Source organism: Chlorocebus sabaeus, chromosome 11 (assembly GCF_047675955.1).
Source record: "Chlorocebus sabaeus isolate Y175 chromosome 11, mChlSab1.0.hap1, whole genome shotgun sequence".
Lineage (NCBI taxonomy): Eukaryota > Metazoa > Chordata > Mammalia > Primates > Cercopithecidae > Chlorocebus > Chlorocebus sabaeus.
The window spans coordinates 29,056,912-29,078,807 of NC_132914.1; the positions used below are offsets into that span (position 1 = coordinate 29,056,912).

The 21,896-nt window shown below is 35.6% G+C and overlaps 1 protein-coding gene across 12 annotated transcripts in view; it reads left to right on the forward strand.

Annotated features, from left to right (window-relative positions):
• The window catches only part of CCDC91 (coiled-coil domain containing 91), a 362,694-nt gene that overhangs the window by 91,884 nt on the left and 248,914 nt on the right, over positions 1 to 21,896 (forward strand). For 9 of the 12 annotated variants that reach the window (XM_007968045.3, XM_007968054.3, XM_037990234.2 and 6 more), the window contains exon 4: positions 21,552 to 21,706. In XM_007968045.3, the coding sequence (XP_007966236.2) occupies positions 21,552 to 21,706 (155 nt within the window). Of the gene's footprint in view, positions 1 to 20,508; positions 20,598 to 21,551; positions 21,707 to 21,896 lie in introns of all 12 variants that reach the window. The other 3 variants (XM_037990232.2, XM_037990233.2, XM_007968051.3) reach the window with 2 other exon arrangements.

A 21,896-nucleotide genomic window follows, 5' to 3' on the forward strand; every position in this document is an offset into this window, starting at 1 on the left:
AACCTTAAAGATTAGTTTGTGAGGCTTCATACCCAACTCATATGTTTTTTAAAAGTATACTGTATTTTAGCATTGGTATTTCTTGTTAAAATATTTAGTTTTTATATATTTTAGTTTTTTATGTTCATCAAGAGGTATAACTTTGGTATTTTACTGTACTTTTGTGGCAAAACATTCTTTATGTGAAGGCATTTCCTCACCACTCTATCCCTATTTTTCTTACTTTGAAAAAATGTTAGGTTGATGCAAAAGTAATTTCTGTTTTGGACCATGAATTTTAAATCATTATAACTAGGCTTGAACACATCTTTATTAAGCAAATTGGGAACCATTACAATCAACACGTTTTTACCAACAAGAAACAAGGTTGTTTATTCCTGTAGTGTAAAAATCCATGCTTCAGCATTCAGTAACCTCTTGGAAAGCATTTTCTGCACCCTGCTGGTTGTAGAAATGTTTTCCCTGAAAAAGTTGTTGAGATGCTTGAAAAAGTTGTAGTTGTTTGGCGAGAGATCAGGTCAATATGGCAGATGAGACAAAACTTCATGGCTCAATTCGTTCAATTTTTGAAGCATTGGTTGTGCAACATGTGGTCAGGCATTGTCATGGACAAGAATTGGGCCCTTTCTGTTGACCAATGCTAGCTGCAGGCATTGTAGTTTTCAGTGCATCTCATAGATTTGCCAAGCTTACTTCTCAGATGTAATGGTTTTACTGTAATTCAGAAGGCTGTTGTGGATCATACCAGCAGCAGACCACCAACCAGTGACCATGACCTTTTTTTGGTGCAAGTTTGGCTTTGGGAAGTAGTTTGGAGCTTCTTTTCAGTCCACCTACTGAGCTGGTAATTGCCAGTTGTCATAATATCCACTTTTTGTTGCATGTCACAATGTGATTGAGAAATGATTGTTATTGCATAGAATAAGAGAAGACAACACATCAAATGATGATTTTTTTGGTTTTCGCTCAGCTCATGAAGCACACACTTATTGAGCTTTTTCACCTTTCCACTTTGCTTCAAATGCTAAATGACTGAGAATGGTCAATGTTGAGTTCTTTGGCAACCTCTTGTGTAGTTGTAAGAGGATGAGCTTTGATGATTGCTCTCAATTGGTTGGTGTCAACTTCCAATGGCCAGCCACTGTGATCTTCATCTTCAAGGCTCTTATCTCCTTTGCAAAACTTCTTGAACCACCAATGCACTGTACGTTTATTAGCAGTTCTTGGGCCAAATGAGTTGTTGATGTTGCAAGTTGTCTCTGTTGCTTTACGACCCATTTTGAACTAAAATAAGAAAATCGCTCATATTTTCTTTTTGTCTAACATCATTTCTGTGGTGTAAAATAAACATAAAATAAACAGCAAGTAATATGTCATCAGCAAAAGAACATAAAGTGATAAATGCCCATTTAAATGATGTATGACATAACCACATTAAGAATGTGTTCTAACATCAAACAGCGAATTCCAACAATGCAAAAACCGCGGTTACTTTTGCAACAACCTAATACAAATGAAAATCTACCATTTTCAATATATTTCACCTTTATGGCTGATTAACTTTAATGGATATAATAACAATAGAACTTTATTTAAACTATATATTTCTTGTAAATTTGGGCATATAAAATTTCTTGGAGGTCATTTAAGAGTTTAGGTGTCTATAATAGCTGTTATTTCTTTTAACCTGCTTGAAAAGAGGAGATAATGACACGTAACATTGATGAGAGTTATAGTCTTTAGTAGGTTCAAATTTTGCTTTTGAGTCCCTGTTATTAGTTGATGGCACATGTGTTTAGGTATCTATCTCTAAGTATATGTTGGTGTGATGACTAGATTTTTAAAAATAAATAGTATTTTCACCATATTAATATGAAATAGGCTGGTCTTCTGCTGTTGAAACTATTATGAGTATCAAATTTTTAAAAGTCACAAGAATGTCGTATATAAATGGTCAGGTAGATGTACATTGCCTTTGTTAATACTTAAATAGAGTACTCTATTTGGATAGTACTTAATGCTTCTCAAATTGTAGATGTAAACTTGGGCAAAGTACCCTTCAAACCTCTAAAGAGAATAATTCTGTTTATATACAATGATACTTATTTTGTGTGTACTCTGGAAATTATTATGGGGCTGTTTATTTCATTTTAGGATGCTGAGTCAGCTTCTGGCAAATTATATATTTGTAATCTACTGATACCTGTCAATAAGGTGCTAAAAGGCTTTTTGGTAGATGTTTCTATTTTATGATTTAAATAACAGGCAAAGAAAAGAAAGAAGATTTTAATTTCAAAATACATAGTGATTAAGTCAAAGATTATTAATATACGTTATAAAAAGATTAACAGCAAGAGTGTCTTGGGCATATAGATACAAAATAGTAAGAACAGAAGAAGCCCATTCAGAGAATAAGACATAAAATCTGCAACTGAAGAAAAACTAGCACACATAGAAGTAAGAGAACTGAAAATAATCCTCGTAGCTTAAATGAATGCAAATTGTGGCAAGCTCTATATTGAAGGTTCAAAGAAAGAGAAGAAAGAACAAATAGTTGTGTTTCATTTTGCTAATATTCACATACTGTAACTAGATTTCCCATTATAATTAACTGGATGAGTAGAAGGGGACTTTAAAGTAGTTTTGTTTTACTTGATTAAGTTTTGTTTTCTACTGGCAGTAGGATATAGTTAAGAGCTTATTTCAGGACTGTTGCTTTTATTTTATTCTTTTAATTGGCATTGTTAAGTCACTGTATATATGCTAGCTAGTCATGTTTTGCTTTCTCTTTAGGCATTTAATGATAGAACAGTAACTTCTGTTGTTGGTATCAATTTAAATATATGTTTTATTGAAAACATTAGTTTCTTAAAATTCTTTTTGAAGTTTTCGTCTCTTTCTCTCTCTTTTAACTTATGCTTTTCCTATTTGGTTCTATGTATTCTGTTTCCTTGTCTGTATTTTTTTTTTTCTCCAAGAGACGAGGCCTTGATCTGCCACCCAGACTGGAGTACAGTGATGTGATTATAGTTCACTGCAGCCTCGAACTCCTGGGCTCAAACCATTTTTCCACCTCAGCCTTCCCAGTAGCTGGGACACTGTGCTCACCTCCTTGTCTGCAGTGCACCTGGCTCTTTGCCTGTATTTTTCATTGTTTGTTTACCTACTAGAAAAATAACACACACACACGCCCAAAATCTTAACATGATTTTAACTTGCATTTTTAGTGCTTGTGGAGTGGAGAATATGAGCTTGAGCTTTAGAGTCAAACAGACGTGAATTCTGATCGTGACTTGACAGTCTTCTAGTTTGTAAAATCTTGTACTTTACAATTAAACTCAGAATCTTAGATTCTTCATTTATGAAATGGTTGTTATAGAGAGGATGAAAGTAAGTTGACACAAAAAAAATATATTTTACAGCACCTAGACCATAGTATGTACCAGGTCAATGACAGTTCTCTCCCCTTTTTTCATTTCACTTAAGAGAAATTTGAGCTATTCTTTTTCGTCATTGATATGCTTTGGCTCTGTGTCCCCACCCAAATCTCATCTCGAATTGTAATCCCCCCATGTCAACGGAGGGACCTGGTGGCAGGTGATTGGATTATGGAGGTGGTTCCCCCCCGCATGCTGTTCTTGTGGTAATGAGTTCTCACAAGATCTTCTGTTTTAAAAGTATCACCCTTCCCCTTCTCTGTCTCTGTTTCTCCTTCTGTCTTGTGAAAAAGGTGCCTGCTTCCCCTTTGCCTTCTCCTGTGATTGTAAGCTTCCTGAGGCATCCCCAGCCATGTGGAACTGTGAGTCAGTTAAACCTGCTTTCTCTCTCTCTCTCTTTTTTTTTTTTTTTTTTTTTTTTTTTTTGAGACAGGGTTTCACTACTGTTTTCCAGGCTGGAGTGCAGTGGCGCGATTTTGGCTTACTGTAACCTCTGCCTCCTGGGTTCATGCGATTCTCTTGCCTCAGCCTCCCCAGTAGCTGGGATTACAGGCATGTGCCACTACACCTGGCTAATTTTTGTATTTTTAGTAGAGATGAGGTTTAGCCATATTGGCCAGGCTGGTTTGGAACTCCTGACCTCAGGTGATCCACCTGCTTCAGCCTCCCGAAGTGCTGGGATTACAGGTTTGAGCCACCATGCCTGAGGTAAACCTGCTTTCTTTATACATCACTCAGTCTCAGGTAGTATCTTTATAGCAGTGTGAGAATGGCTTAATAGAGTCATGTAAAAAAAGATATTTTAAAATGAAAACTATTCATTGTCTACATTCAGCACAAGTTTTAGGGTTATCTGATTCTAGCCCTGTTCACTGTCTTTGAGTTATTTTACATTTACAGCTCTTCATGTGATGTAGGAACTGACAGACTTGAAATTCTGATTGACTCTGCACCTTTGGAAAAAAGCAGTTGCACCTCCATTTGCAGTTTATTTCATTTGTTCACTGTCTATAAATTTGCCCTATTTTAAACGATTTTTCCTTTGAAGTGGTTATAACATTTGCCTGGTTCCCTCATTGTATGAGTAGAATAAAATCTTTAATATATATCTACTTTATCTCTCTGAGAGTCAAGATTTTATCTTTTTTTGAAAATCATATTTTGATATTTAAAATATTTCCAAGAAATTTCTAAACGAAATTTTTAAAATAAAATGATTTAGTGAACACCTTTGACGTACAGCACACTAATATTTTTATCATTTCCTATTTGGAGTGTTGCAGTGGTGATATCAAACTACAAACAATGGCAAGTCTTTCCATGATATCTAACAACTAAGTACTTTAGATAATAATTTATTTATTTTTTATTATTTTAATACCAATGGGATATTCTCAGGGCGAAGTTTTCTGATATAAAGGATTATTGTTCTCTATCTTACATTACATAGTGTCTTGAATATAGTGCTACTCTACGATTGCATTTTGAATAAGTGATTAGATAAATGAGTCCAATAAAGAACACAGGCACTGTTTTCTTAAGTGTGTCATTATCTTCTATTGAGTTAAAAAAATTTCTTAAGGATCTAGTTTCCAGAGACTCAGGAGCCAAAAACTACCTCAGCAGGAACCTAACATTTTAAAATGATGTGTTCAAAACATACCACGTTAGCTTAAGGTGTGATATAATTTTTTTCTTCCACTTCAGAAATTGCACAGAATTTTGTTCACTCAGTGTGAGCAAGAGTTAAAAGAAAAAAGCCTTTTATTTTTAGATAGTAAATTTGGATAAAAGATACTATGATTTTGGAATATTCCTCCCATATTCTTCAAGTGTTTTAGACTCCTTATATCATTTTTTATTATAGTTTACTTCATTAATTTATTTCTACTTTCATTTATTTTTGGATGCTGTGAGATTTTCTTCTTCTGTGATATTAAAGCAGCAGTGGGGAATGAACATATTTTTAATTTTATTTTTTAAATTTTTTATTGTTTTAATTTTCCCATTCAAAAAGTTATATTTATGTTTATATTATATAATTTTATGTTGACTATGCTAGCAAAAGATTACGAGGTCTGTTCCTCTGCATCTCTTTTAGCAATGGAAACAATTTTTTTTGTCATTTGCATAATTCTGAAATTTGATTATTGCAATTTGTAGTATACAGGGTTATCCAAACAGCCCTCTGGAACACTGTTATTCCTCAAAGAAACAAGTAGCGGTGAGGTCTTTATTTATAGTATGCCAGTAACTCTAGAAAATAATAAAAAATAACTAAAATGGTAGAAATTTTATCAACGATGTAATCATTGTATTAAGGGAGTGATCATTTGTATTTTCTGTGTTCCTCCATCTTGGCTTTTTAAAAGCTATTATATATTTTTCCTTCAATTTCCAACCTAGATGTCTTAGATACATCCTAAAATCCATTCTATTACATCTATATATCTATACATATAATATATAAACATATACATTATATATCAAGGGTCATTTCCTGTAAGGAACCCTTCCTTGGGTTAGAAACAATGATTTTCTAAACACTGACTTTCACTGTTTTCTGTAAATTTTAAAAGAAATGTGTACACTTAGTTTCATTGTTTTTAGTAACAGATCTTCATATTTAGATATGCGATTTGGATCTCCATAAGCACTTGCAAATTTTTTGTTTTCCATAACAGTGACTTCCCTACATGAGTGATTTTCGAAGGTGTCAACAATGAGCATTGTATAGGAAGATGTGGATTCAACAACATAGACCTGAAAATACATTTGGGGATCAGAGGTGAAATGACAGTTTATGAAAGCAGGTAGTCACCAGCCTCTAATGTACCTAAAAGATGAAAGAACGGGATTAAAAATGAGGACCCGCTTTGGATAATAGGATGGTTGAATGAAAATTGAAGGCCAAAACTATTTTCTGAGTTACAAGTTATAAAAATCATTATTTTATTGGCATATTCCTCTTGAATTATTTTAATCATTAACAGATAAACAGGTTTATTTTTTGGAGTATAGGTAAAAGTGCATGGCTATTTTTACCCATTTCTTATTTAGAATTAACCAGAGTTATTATGTTTATGTAAAATGAAACAGAAATGACCACAAACAGAATTACTGGAAAAAATAATTGCATACTGTTTGGAAACTTGGTGCTCCTTCGCCTGTGTCATGTTTTGACATAGTTAGCTTTTTGTGCTTTAGAAGAGGTCTGTCAATGAAAAATGATATATCCAAGTGACTTGCTAGTTACCCTTACAAAGTTAAAAATGAAGAACTGCCATTCATTGCACTTTTGATTTGCCTTGTAGCTGTGGAGGAATATTGTGCTGACTCTGTATTCTCTAAATCTTAGAAAACCAGGGATTTCACATTTAAAATGAAGCAAATTGTATATACTCCTGCTTAAGCCTTAAAAGCAAGCAAACAAACAACATGTCCAAAGAAACAAAATTTTATAGATTTCTACTTAAAAAAATTTTGGCTGTGTTTTCGTGGAAATAGGTGGTGTTGGGCACACCTGATTTCCTGCCTTTGAAGATTTTGGGCATGAGGACTGACACTATACAATTTTTAATAGACCAAAGAATACTGTAAGCACTTTGAAACTTAAAAAACTGTACCTTGACTAAGTCAGAAGATAATGTTTTACATACTAGAATTTGTAATTTTAAAATTATGTTTATAATTTCCCATTTATTAAGCACACACATTTAAAACATGTATACCATCATTACTATACAATAATATTTTGTGTCTATATATGTGGACAATATTTACCAGGACAGATTTTTTTTCTAGGGGTTGGATGTTACAGGGCAGTCACGTTAAATTAGTGAAGCTATGTGAATTGTAGCATAGCAAAAAATGTAGAGGTTTATCTGAAAAAAACCTAGTTCTCACTTAGAGGGAAATTATATGCTCTCTTTTCTTTCACAGATGCTGTTCATTTGTTTTCTCATTTTATATTAAAAATTGGATTTGGATTATGAAACACTTAGTAAACATAGTACCAAATTCAACAACTTTCTGAAAATTCCTCTGATGCCTCAAAAATTGAAAGTGCATATGAATAGTAAGCACTTTACCTTCAACTTTCCATGTGTTGTATTGGTCTGATTAGCAGGATGCCAGAAAGGCTTGCATCTCCAAATCCTGTGTTTACTGGTGTGTTGCTGATTTTTTTTTTTTTTTTCCACCAAGGCTAGTTGGCCCCTGTTAGTCTTTACTTTGAAACTAGATCCTTTCCTATCTTATTAACCCAGAGCATGCTTTGATTAGGGGTTAACGTGACTCCTGGGGGTTGTTTATTCCAGTTAGAAAGGATATTGAAACAAAAGTCTTTAGAAGTATATTTTTAAGCAAGTATAGTTATTTTTATTTTTTCTTTGTTATATTTAAAAATAACACACATGAATCTGCTATTTAACTTAAGAACTAGAGTGTTATCAATTTCATAATTTTTCTTCTGTGCTATCCCTTTGCCTTTGTCCGTGGAGGAATCACTGTCCTCAATTTTATGTTAGCGTTTCCTTGATTTTGTAAAAAAACAAAACAAAACGAAAACAACAACAAAAATTTGTGTGTGTGTGTGTGTGTGCGTGCATATATATATATGAGCTTTGCTTGTTTATGTGCTTTATAAAAATGGGTTCATATTGTTGGAAATCTTTAGGATTTATATTGTTAACCCAAATTTTTGTCTCTGAGATTCAGTCATGTTATTTTATATATCTGCAGTTTCTTTATTTTCACTGCTAAATAATTGATTATGGTGCAACTCAGGTACCCATTTAATGTTAGTGAGTATTTAGGTTTTTGCCACTTATTTGCTGTTACTAACAGTAACTGGTAGGAACATTCTGATATATATTTTTAGTGGTAGCAAGTCTTTATTTAGCAGTTTTGCCTAGGGAAGGATTTTGTTGAGACCAAGTTATTTTTCCTCTGATGAGTAATTCTTTAGATGTGTGTTTTTTAAAATTATATAATTTCCCCTTTGCTGTTTCCTCTTTTATTCTGACTTACAGAAAAGCTTCAAGAAATGGACAAATAATTCCCATATATACTTCTTTCATTTTCTTCAAAGGTTAACATTTTACCTCATTTGCTTTATCATTTTCTTCTTTTTCCTTCTCATTTTTCTTATTCTTCTCAGTATTTATTTAGTGTTGTTTTTGTTCTTACACTGAGGGCATTCAGTCACGACACTATGTCCCAAAGTAACTTGGGTTAGTTTTTACCCCTCCCTGTCTCATACTGCGTTATGTGATCAGGTTATTCATTTGCAAGTTCATTTGTTGTTCTTTGTAATCTGTTTAGGATTTCTCATTCCCCTGCCTGTTGATTTCGTTTTTCTTTTATTAAGTATGTGAAACATTAACATGGTGCCAAAAGTTGAGAATTGTATTAAAACCTATATTCAGAGAAGAGAGATTTCTTGCTGTTCATTTCTTATCTTTCCACCTCATTCCTGCCTATCTTCCACTGTCCTGTTTGTTTTTGGCTTTATCCTTCATACGTTTCCTTTACAGCAAATAAGTAGATGTATGTATCTTTGTTTTTTCATATATTTAAGGGCCTTTTGTATGTTTTCATTTTGGTAAATCGTTCACATCTTTTGCTTATTGTACTATAGGATGTTTTTTATTCTCTTAACCTTTTTTTTCCCCCTAGGTTTTAAAGGTTCTTTATTTATTAGGAATATTGGCCCTTATCTGTGATACATGTTATAGATATTAGTTTTTTTTTCTAACTTGTTAGTTGGTTTTTATATTTGTTTTGACAGAAAAAACATCTTATATATTCTGTAGTGAAATTAGTCAGTCTTTCCTTGTGTCGTATCTATAATCTAGCCATAGTTAGAATGCCTTTTCTTATGTCTAAGGTCAAGAAGAACTCACTCATGTTTTCTCCTAGAGTATATGATCTCATTAAACTGTTTAGATCCCTGATCCTATTTTGAGTTTCTTTTTGTGTATGATATGACATATGAGTTTAATTTTATTTAACACATTTTTTTCCAAACAATTAATCAATGTTCTGTCACTGTTATATTAACAAGCCTATCTTTGATGCAGTAATTTGAAATGCTGCTTTTATCACATACTTGCTTCACACATACTTGGATCTATTTTTGGAGTTTCTGATATGTTCTTCTGATCTGTTAATTGTTGCACCAAATAATCTACTATGTTATTTATAGAGGTTCTATAACATAATTTAATACAGCAAATTTTGATTGTAGTTTTAATATAGTTTAATTTAGTAGATTTTAATAAGAGGGAATAGTATTCCCCATATAGCTTTTCTCTTTTAGTGTTGTTCTTTTCTTTCAAGTTCACTTTTTTAATGTGGCATTTAATGCCCATTTATCTAACTGCATTATAAAAAACTTACTGGGATTGTATTAAGCCTATACGTTAATTAAGAGAGGACTAGGGATTTTTGTGATATTTAGATGTTCTATCCTATTACAAGAGATATCTTTACCTTTGTTTAGGTCTGTTTCTTTGTCTTTCAGGAGTGTTTTAAGATTTTCTTCACATTTCTTGCTAAATTTATTCTTAAGTACTGTATCGTGTCTTTGTTGCAGTGAAAAATAGTTATTTTCTCTACCATTACATTCTCTAAATGGTTATTGTTTTTACATATGAATTATATTGGTTTCTGCTGGTTACGTTTATGTCCTCTACCGAATGCTTTTATTATTAGAGTTAATTTTATATGTATTCTCATGATAGAAACATGAAATTGTTTTCACATTTTTTCTGTTTTTATGGTGCTATTTCATGTCTCTTGTTTAATTGCATCGATTTGTGCCTTTAGTGCAATGCTTAAAAGTTAGAGAGTTAGTAGGCATCCTTTTCTTATTCCTCATCTATATGGAAACACCTTTAATCTTTTCCCATTAATTAAGATGCTGCCTTTAGGGCTGAGGTTTATATATTTTATTATCTTTATTATCCATCAGTTTCTATTTTCTGATTGTTTTTAACTGAAATGGGTGTTTAATTTTATCACAGGCCTTTCCAGAGTCTGGAAATAATCATACAGTTTTTCTTTTTTAAGTTTGTTAATATGGAGTATTAATGAATTCTGTAATAGGTAACCAGTCTTGCATTCCTGGAGTAAGTTCTGTTGGTTCATTGCATATCATTTTAATATGGTGCTGGATTTATTTTGTTAATATTTTATTTAGAACTTATACTTCATTATTTATAAGTGATACTCATAATCTGAAAATCTTGAATTTTTCTGATTTTTAATGTCTTTATAAAGTGTTACTATTAATGTTATGTTAATTGTAGTAATGCTAATGAAGTTTTCCTTCATTTTCAGTGTTCTTCTCAATTTTAGAATATTGGGTTTATCTAGTGTTTGAATTTTTGGTAGAAATCCCCTTGAAATAATCTGAGCCTAATGCTTTCTTTGTGGGGTAGTTGCCTAACTTTTTTTTCACAAGAAAATTTATTTTTGAGGTTTAAAACAATATTTAGTCAGATGAACTTTTAGAAACTACATTCTTTATGAATTTTTTCGTTTTTCTAAATGCTTTGGTTGATTTACTTAGAAGTCTGTAGAAGAACCTTGTTGCTTTCTTTTATTTATTATACTTTATGTTCTAGGGTACATGTGCACAATGTGCAGGTTTGTTACATATGTATACATGTGCCATGTTGGTATGCTGCACCCATTAACTTGTCATTTACATTAGGTATATCTCTGAATGCTCTCCCTCCCCCCTCCCGCCACCCCACAACAGGCCCCGGTGTGTGATGTTCCCCTTCCTGTGTCCAAGTGTTCTCATTGTTCAATTCCCACCTATGAGCGAGAACATGCGGTGTTTGGTTTTCTATTCTTGTGATAATTTGCTGAGAATGATGGTTTCCAGCTGCATCCGTGTCCCTACAAAGGACATGAACTCATCCTTTTTTATGGCTGCATAGTATTCTGTGGTATATATGTGCCACATTTTCTTAATCCAGTCTGTCATTGATGGACATTTGGATTGGTTCCAAGTCTTTGCTATTGTGAATAGTGCCACAGTAAACATACGTGTGCATGTGTCTTTATAGCAGCATGATTTATAATCCTTTGGGTATATACCCAGTAATGGGATGACTGGGTCAAATGGTATTTATAGTTCTAGATCCTTGAGGAATCACCACACTGTCTTCCACAATGGTTGAATTAGTTTACAGTCCCACCAACAGTGTAAGAGTGTTCCTATTTCTCCACATCCTCTCCAGTACCTGTTGTTTCCTGACTTTTTAATGATCGCCATTCTAACTGGTGTGAGATGGTATCTCATTGTGGTTTTGATTTGCATTTCTCTGATGGCTAGTGATGATGAGCATTTTTTCATGTGTCTGTTGGCTGCATAAATGTCTTCTTTTGAGAAGCATCTGCTCGTATCCTTTGCCCACTTTTTGGTGGGGTTGTTTGTTTTTTTCTTGTAAATTTGTTTGAGTTCTTTGTAGATTCTGGATGTTAGCCCTTTGTCAGATGAGTAGATTGCAAAAATTTTCTCCCATTCTGTAGGTTGCCTGTTCACTCTGATGGTAGTTTCTTTTGCTGTGCAGAAGCTCTTTAGTTTAATGAGATCCCATTTCTCAATTTTGGCTTTTGTTGCCATTACTTTTGGTGTTTTAGACATGAAGTCCTTGCCCATGTCTGTGTGCGAATGGTACTGCCTAGGTTTTCTTCTAGGGTTTTTATGGTTTTAGGCCTGACATTGAAGTCTCTAATCCATCTTGAATTAATTTTTGTATAAGGTGTAAAGAAGGGATCCAGTTTCAGCTTTCTACTTATGGCTAGCCAGTTTTCCTAGCACCATTTATTAAATAGGGAATCCTATCCCCATTTCTTGTTTTTGCCAGCCTTGTCAAAGATTAGATGGTTGTAGATGTGTGGTATTATTTCTGAGGGCTCTACCCTGTTCCATTGGTCTATATCTCTGTTTTGGTACCAGTACCATGCTGTTTTGGTTACTGTAGCCTTGTAGTATAGTTTGAAGTCAGGTAGCGTGATGCCTGCAGGTTTGTTCTTTTGGCTTAGGATTGTCTTGGCAATGTGGGGTCTTTTTTGGTTCCATATGAACTTTAAAGTAGTTTTTTCCAATTCAGTGAAGACAGTCATTGGTAGCTTAATGGGGATGGCATTGAATCTATAAATTACCTTGGTCAGTATGGCCATTTTCACGATACTGATTCTTCGTATCTATGAGCATGGAATGTTCTTCCATTTGTTTGTGTCCTCTTTTATTTCATTGATCAGTGGTTTGTAGTTCTCCTTGAAGGGGTCCTTCACATCTCTTGTAAGTTGCATTCCTAGGAATTTTATTCTCTTTGAAACAATTGTGAATGGGAGTTCATTCATGGTTTGGCTCTCTGTTTGTCTGTTCCTGGTGTATAAGAATGCTTGTGATTTTCGCACATTGATTTTGTGTCCTGAGACTTTGCTGAAGTTGCTTATCAGCTTAAGGAGATTTTTGGGCTGAGACGATGAGGTTTTCTAAATATACAATCATGTCATCTGCAAACAGGGACAATTTGACTTCCTCTTTTCCTAATTGAATACCCTTTATTTCTTTCTCTTGCTTGATTGCCCTGGCCAGAACTTCCAACATTATGTTGAATAGGAGTGGTGAGAGAGGGCATCCCTGTCTTGTGCCATTTTTCAAAGGGAGTGTTTCCAGTTTTTGCCCATTCAGTATGATATTGGCTGTGGGTTTGTCATAAATAGCTCTTATTATTTTGAGATATGTTCCATCAATAGTGAATTTATTGAGAGTTCTTAGCATGAAGGGCTGTTGAATTTTGTCAAAGGCCTTTTCTGCATCTATTGAGATAATCATGTGGTTTTTGTCTTTGGTTCTGTTTATATGCTGGGTTACATTTGTTGATTTGCGTATGTTGAACCAGCCTTGCATCCCTGGGATGAAGCCCACTTTTTTTTTTTTTTTTTTTTTTTTTTTTGAGGCGGAGTCTTCACTCTGTCGCCCAGGCTGGAGTGCAGTGGCACCATCTCGGCTCACTGCAAGCTCCGCTCCCGGGTTCGTGCCATTCTCCTGCCTCAGCCTCCCGAGTAGCTGGGACTACAGGCGCCCGCCACCATGCCCGGCTAATTTTTTTGTATTTTAGTAGAGACAGGGTTTCACCGTGTTAGCGAGGATGGTCTCGATCTCCTGACCTCGTGATCCGCCCGCCTCGGCCTCCCAAAGTGCAGCGATTACAGGCGTGAGCCACTGGCGCCCGGCCAAAGCCCACTTACTTGATCATGGTGGATAAGCTTTTTGATGTGCTGCTGGATTCGGTTTGCCAGTATTTTATTGAGGATTTTTGCATCGATGTTCATCAGGGATATTGGTCCAAAATTCTCTTTTTTGTTGTTGTGTCTCTGCCAGGCTTTGGTATCAGGATGATGTTGGCCTCATAAAATGAATTAGGGGGGATTCCCTCCTTTTCTATTGATGGGAATAGTTTCAGAAGGAATGGTACTAGCTCCTCCTTGTACCTCTGGTAGAATTCGGCTGTGAATCTGTTTGGTCCTGGACTTTTTTTGGTTGGTAGGCTCTTAATTATTGCCTCAATTTCAGAGCGTGTTATTGGTCTATTCAGGGATTCAGCATCTTCCTGGTTTAGTCCTGGGTGAGTGTATGCGTCCAGGAATTTACCCATTTCTTCTAGGTTTTCTAGTTTATTTGTGCAGAGGTGTTTATAGTATTCTCTGATGGTAGTTTGTATTTCTGTGGGGTCGGTGGTGATATCCCCTTTATCATTTTTTATTGTGTCTATTTGATTCTTCCCTCTTCTTTATTAGTCTTGCTAGTGGTCTATCAATTTTGTTGATCTTTTCAAAAAGCCAGCTTCTGGATTCATTGATTTTTTTGAAGGGTTTTTTGTGTGTCTATTTTCTTCCGTTCTGCTCTGATCCTAGTTATCTCTTGCCTTCTGCTAGCTTTTGAATGTGTTTGCTCTTGCTTCTCTAGTTCTTTTACTTGTGATGTTAGTGTGTCAATTTTAGATCTTTTCTGCTTTCTCTTCTGGGCATTTAGTGCTGTAAATTTTCCTCTACACACTGCTTTAAATGTGTCCCAGTGATTCTGGTATGTTGTATCTTTGTTCTCATTGGTTTCAAAGAACATCTTTATTGCTACCTTCATTTCGTTATGTACCTAGTAGTCATTCAGGAACAGGTTGTTCAGTTTCCATACAGTTGAGCAGTTTTGATTGAGTTTCTTAATCCTGAGTTCTAGTTTGATTGCACTGTGGTCTGAGAGACAGTTTGTTACAATTTCTGTTCTTTTGCATTTGCTGAGGAGTATTTTGCTTCCATCTATGTGGTCATTTTTGGAATAAGTTCGATGTGGTGTTGGGAAGAATGTTTATTCTGTTGATTTGGGGTGGAGAGTTCTGTAGATGTCTATTAGGTCCGCTTGGTGCAGAGTTGAGTTCAATTCCTGGATATCCTTATTAACTTTCTGCCTTGTTGATCTGTGTAATGTTGACAGTGGGGTGTTGAAATCTCCCATTATTATTTTGTGGGAGTCTATGTCTCTTTGTAAGTCTCTAAGGACTTGCTTTATGAATCTGGTCCTCCTGTATTGGGTGCGTATATGTTCAATATAGTTAGCTCTTCTTGTTGAATTGATCCCTTTACCATTATGTAATGGCCTTCTTTGTCTCTTTTGATCTTTGTTGGTTTAAAGTCTCTTTTATCAGAGACTAGGATTGCAGCTTCTGGCTTTTTTTGTTTTCCATTTGCTTGGTAGATCTTCCTCCATCCATTTATTTTGAGCCTTTGGGTGTGTCTGCACATGAGATGGGTCTCCTGAATACAGCACACTGATGGGTCTTAACTCTATCCAATTTGCCAGTCTGTGTCTTTTAATTGGAGCATTTAGCCAATTTAAATTTAAGGTTAATATTGTTATGTGTGAATTTGTTCCTGTCATTAAGATGTTAGCTGGTTTTTTTGCTCGTTAGTTGATGCAGTTTCTTCCTGACATCGATGGTCTTTACACTTTGACATGTTTTTGCAGTGACTGGTACCTGTTGTTCCTTTCCATGTTTAGTGCTTCCTTTAGGAGCTCTTGTAGGGCAGATCTGGTGGTGACAAAATCTCTCAGCATTTGCTTGTCAGTAAAGGATTTTATTTCTCCTTCACTTATGAAACTTAGTTTGGCTGGATATGAAATTCTGGGTTGAACATTCTTTTCTTTAAGAACGGTGAGTATTGGCCCCTACTCTCTTCTGGCTCATAGAGTTTCTGTGGAGAGATCCACTGTTAGTGTGATGGGCTTCCCTTTGTGGGTAACCTGACCTTTCTTGCTGGCTCCATTTAATATTTTTTCCTTCATTTCAACTTTGGTGCTCTTCTCGAGGAGTATTTTTGTTGAGTTCTCTGTATTTCCTGAATTTGAATGTTGATCTGCCTTGCTAGGTTGGGGAAGTTCTCCTGGATAATATACTGCAGAGTGTTTTCCAACTTGGTTCCATTCTCCCCGTTACTTCTAGGTACACCAGTGAGACGTAGATATGATCTTTTCACATAGTCTCATATTTCTTGGAGACTTTGTTCATTTCTTTTTACTCTTTTTTCTCTAAACTTCTTTTTTGCTTCATTTCATTCATTTGATCTTCAATCACTGATTACCCTTCCATCTTGTTGATCGAATCGGTTACTGAAGCTTGTGCATTTGTCACGTAGTTCTTGTGTGATGGTTTTCATCTCGATCAGGTCGTTTAAGGGCTTCTCTACATTGGTTATTCTAGTTAGCCGTTTGTCAAATCTTTTTTCAAGGTTTTTAGTTTCTTTGCGCCAGGTTCATACTTCCTTCTTTAGCTTGGAGAAGTTTGATTGCCTGAAGCCTTCTTCTCTCAACTTGTGAAAGTCATTCTCCATGCAGTTTTGTTCCATTGCTGGCGAGGAGCTGTGTTTGTTTGGAGGGGGAGAGGCGCTCTGATTTTTAGAATTTTCAGCTTTTTTGAACTACTTTTTCCCCATCTTTGTGGTTTTGTCTGCCTTTGGTCTTTGATGATGGTGACATAAAGATGGGGTTTTGGTGTGGATGTCCTTTCTGTTTGTTAGTTTTCCTTCTAACAGTCAGGACCCTTAGCTGCAGGTCTGTTGGAGTTTGCTTGAGTTCCACTCCAGACCCTGTTTGCCTGGGTATCAGCAGCAGAGGCTGCGGAAGAGTGAATATTGCTGAACAGCAAATATTGCTGTCTGATCATTCCTCTGGAAGCTTCGTCTCAGGGGTGTACCTGGCCGTGTGAGTTGTGAGGTGTCAATCTGTGCCTAGTGGGGGATGTCTCCCAGTTTGGTTACTCAGGGGTCAGGGACCCATTTGAGCAGAGAGTCTGTTCGTTCTCAGATCTCAAACTCCATGCTGGGAGAACCACACTACTCTCTTCAAAGCTGACAGACAGGGACATTTTCATCTGCAGAGATTTCTGCTTCCTTTTGTTTGGCTATGCCCTGTCCACAGAGGTGGAGTCTACAGAGGCGGGACGGCTTCCTTGAGCTGTGGTGGGCTCCACCCAGTTCGAGTTTCTTGGCCACTTTGTTTACCTACTTAAGCCTTAGCAGTGGCGGGCGCCCCTCCCCCAGCCTTGCTGCTGCCTTGCAGTTAGATCTCAGACTGCTGTGCTAGCAATGAGGGAGGCTCTGTGGGCATGGGATCCTCCTAGCGAGGCGCGGGAGGTAAAGTGCAGTATTAGGGTGGGAGTAACCCAATTTTCCAGGTGTTGCGTGTCATGGTTTCCCTTGGCTAGGAAAGAGAATTCCCTTCCCCCTTGCACTTCCCGGGTGAGGTGATGCCTCGCCCTGCTTCGGCTCTCGCTCGTTGGGCTGCACCTACTGTCCAGCACCCACTGTCCGAGAAGCTTCAGTGAGATGAACCCTGTACATCAGTCAGAAGTGCAGAAATCACCTGTCTACTGTGTTGCTAATGCTGGGAGCTGGAGACTGGAGCTGTTCCTATTCGGCCATCTTTGTGCCACCCAACGTTATTACTTTCTAGTTTCTTCTGTTATAATAGCTATATTCTCCTTATCATTTAATTTTGTATATATGAGTTCTTTTCCTTTTATTGTTAGCTACTATTTTGTTTAATTTTCATTTGAAATCCAGGATTTTGAATAGTTATATGTACCCTTTTTTCTTATTAATCTACTTCAGTGATTGCAGTATCTTTATTATTTTCCTTATTCTACGTTTTAAATTTTCTTTTTTGTTTCTTTTTTAGTTTGAGCTGGGAATTTAATTTATTGTTTTTTGATTGAAGTGTTCAGGGCTATGAAGTTTTGTTTCTAATCACTGCTTTAAATGTTTCCCATTTATTGTTACGCAATGGTTTGTCACTGTTTCTTAAAAATCTTGTAGTATCTTAACAGACAATGGAAAATTAGAATTATTTTGTGCTTGAGTGAATAATGGGATAGATGTGAAAAGATTTCTAGAAAAGCTTGTTTTGAATGTTGCCAACTTAAAACTTCAGTAACAATTTCCATTTACTGAATGCTTACCGTGTACCTGTCACTGGGCTAGGTGGTTGGTATACATTATCTCATTTAAGCTGTACAACATCATTTTGAGCTTTATTTCCCCGTTTTAACAAGAGGAAACTTTGGCTTAGAAGAGTTATTGTAATTTGCCTAAGGCTGCATAATGCATAAATTGTTAATGTTTGAATTTGAATCCATTTCTGACTCTAATGCCTATGGCTTTTACCTAGAGAATAATATTGTGAGGTCACAGAGGTACTGAAGAAACATGACATAGTCAGGGAATGTTAGTAATACTGTGTGACTGGAGTGAAGTTAGCACTTAGTGGTATCATTTCTGGCTTGAGCAAATGGTTTTTTGAGGTATTATTAACTAGATGGAAAACATGAAGCAAAACAGGTCTATATAAGATGATAGGCAGGTTTGGTATATCTGTTGGACACCTGAATGAAACAGTCTGGTAGTAAGGTGAGTATAGATCTAGATTTCTGCAGAGTGATTTATACCGGAGATGTATTGAGTATCATTAGCTTAGAGGTGGTAATTTAAATAATGGATTTTGAAAGTGGTAATCCAGAATATTCTGTGCAGTGAGAAGATCAGCAGATATATGAAATAATGAAACTTGAGGTTTATTGGAGAAAGAGTCTGAAAAGGAATCAAGAAAATGGTATTCAAAGTGTTAGGTAGAAATATAGGAGATCTTGTGTAACAGGGACCAAAGGAGGAGTTTTAAGAAAAATGGAGGGTGATTATCATGTTCTCTGAAGAACTGAAGAAAGATAAGATCAGATGTGTTTATTTAATTTAATAGTATCTAATATGACAACTAGTATCTTAAATCCAGTGGAGTGATGAAGATTGGGTCGAGGAAGAAGAAAATGGCGACAGGGGTTATGAACTGTTCAGGAACTTGGTTATGAAGAGAAAGGGTCATAGTACAGTACTAGTTAGTATGAGACTCTGGTTACCTTCATTCCCTCTCTCTACTGTCCTCCTTCAACCTCTCCCTTTCATCTCTTTCTTTTCCTCTTTTCTTCTTACTTGCTCTCATTCTTCCTGTATTCTACTCACTTTCCCTCCTTTCTCCCTAATATGATACACTTGGACATTTAATGTTACAGGAGAAGAATTTAACTTGGGACAGAATGACATCTTATCTTATGCCTATAAATATGAATAACATACATAAATATTGAAATAGGTGTTAGATCAGAATGAAACTGTTAATAGTTTCTTGGATACAGGATCACAGCCACATATATACCTTTAAATAAACATACTTGCTTAATAAATTTTAATAATTTTCTTTAAAATAATAAAATATCAACACTGTACTAAATGCTTTACATGTTTTCTACAATTTAAACCTTATCAGCAAAATCTCTGCCCATTTTGTAGATGAGGACACTGAAGCACAGAGAAGTTAAGTAACTTGTCCATTGTTCTATACCTGGTATGGTAGTGTGGTTCTAGAGTCTATGTTCTTAACCACAAGGCTGTATTCCTTCTCAGTCCACTATACTAGTTACTTTCATGCCTTTACAAATTCATTAGTAATATTTTTGTTGTAAATTATGATGCAGAATTAGAAGTGGGAATATTTTGATGTTTTGAAGAAATCTCTTTCACTATTATACTTGTATAGAATAGTGAAGATTAGAAAAACATAATTTCTGAAGTAGGGATACCAAGTACAAACATGAATTAAAATTTTGCTTTTCTGTATTTGAGTTAAAGAATTGAAATGCCTGGCCGGGCACGGTGGCTCATGCCTGTAATCCTAGCTCTTTGGGAGGCCGAGGCGGGTGGATCAGGAAGTCAGGAGGTCAGGAGATCGAGACTATCCTGGCCAACACGGTGAACTCTGTCTCTACTAAAAATACAAAGGGTTAGCTAGGCTTGGTGATGAGCGCCTGTAATCCCAGCTACTTGGGAGGCTAAGCCAGGAGAATTGCTTGAACCCAGGAGGTGGAGGTTGCAGTGAGCCGAGATTGCACTATTGTACTGCAGCCTGGGAGATGGGGTGAGGTTCCGTCTTTAAAAATAAAAATAAAAAAGGAATTGAAATGCCTGGCCAGGCGCGGTGGCTCATGCCTGTAATCCCAGCACTTTGGGAGGCTGGGGCATGCGGATCACGGGGTCAGTAGATCGAAATCATCCTGTCTAACATGGTGAAACCCTGTCTCTACTAAAAATACAAAAAGCCGGGCGTGGTGGTGGGCGCCTGTAGTACCAGCTACTCCGGAGGCTGAGGCAGGAGAATGGTGTGAACCCAGGAGGCCGAGGTTGCAGTGAGCTGAGATCGCACCACTGCACTCCAGCCTGGGCGACAGAACGAGACTCTTGTCTCAAAAAAAAAAAAAAAAAAAAAAGCCTATGGGTGAAGCTAGACTATATTAATTATATAGTATGACACATAATGTCTCAAAAATGCAATATTGCTACATAATAAAAATGTATTTAAGATAATTGAATTCTTAGAATATCAATCACAAATTGATGTATTTGTTATTTTGTTTATATCTAACAGCCTGTAAATGTCTTTCTTCAGGGAAACATGCAATTTCCATTGTGAACTGCCTTCCAGAGTTTATGGTAGAACTTCACTGACGTTGCTACTGATGCCAATGTGGAATAAAGGTCTTTATAGTTTAGAAAGCAAAATGTATGAATGGGCTGTACCAAAAAATGACTCACTTTCCTTAAATTTTAACACACCTAGTACAAACTTATTTGAATTTTTAGAAAGAATATTTAAAAATCAAGTAATATATGTACGACCTGTTTATCTTGCTCATATCCGTACTTTTGTCCTATGTCATACTTGATATTTGGGTTTCCTTTCAGAACTTTTATATTTGAGCTCTAATCACAATCTAATTTTTTTTAAGCTAATTGAAAAAGAAAAATTATTTTTTTTCTGTATGGACAATTCAGCAAACTTAAATTGACTTTATTTTAGCATGAAAATTCTTTTATTTGTCACAAAAGAAGACCTTAATGTAGATATTGTTAGATTAGTTGTTTCAAAGTAATTGATTTTTTACCTTACTCATTTTATTGTTATAAATATTAATTGGTTGACTTGCCTACTGAGTCGTAAAGCCATTGAGTACATGGGTGCATCTGTATTGCTCACTGGTGTCTCTTCAGTCCCTAATGCCTATGACTGGCACTGGTAGGCACTCTAGTGCTTTTTTAAAAATTAAATGGGTTTTTCTGACTGAAATGAATGAATATATTATATATATAATATATATATTTTCTCATATATATGATATACTCATATATATATATGAGTATTTTCTCTATGCTAGAAATGTGCTTCTTATGGCATTATTACACTAAGACTTTATAAAACTATTTTGTTTGCCTGGATCTTACATGGAAATGTCATGTTAAATTAAAAACACTAGTTTTACCTCTTAGAGATTAGGCCCTGAGAAATAGTCATAGAATCTTGATTTTTCACTCTCATTGTTTTTACTTTCCTTACTTTTTTCTTTTACTCTATTTCAGCTTTCTTCCCTTCAACCTGTTTTCTCTTTAATAATCCTATCCTTTTTGTTATTGTTGTTTTTTTTTTTTTTTTAGTATCTGGAGTCCATCTTTCACCATCTTCTCCTGAGATTGTGCTGGACCATGACCACTCTTCTGCCATTGGCTGCCTCTCTTCTGATGCCATTATTTCATCACCAGAGAATACACCAGAAAATAGCATTGTGAGTCAGACTATTCCTAAAGCACAGGTAAAGACAAGCATATTTTTAAAGGAGATGTGCATACTTAAAAAATTGCCTGCTAATTTAATTGATGTTTTTTAAATTTCTTTTTTAGCCAGTTTGTCTAAAAGAAGTATTTCTGCAATAGAGATTCTAATTTTGAGGCTAATACGTAGAATTCAAAAAAACGAGATAATATGTTTGTGTTTCGTGGCAC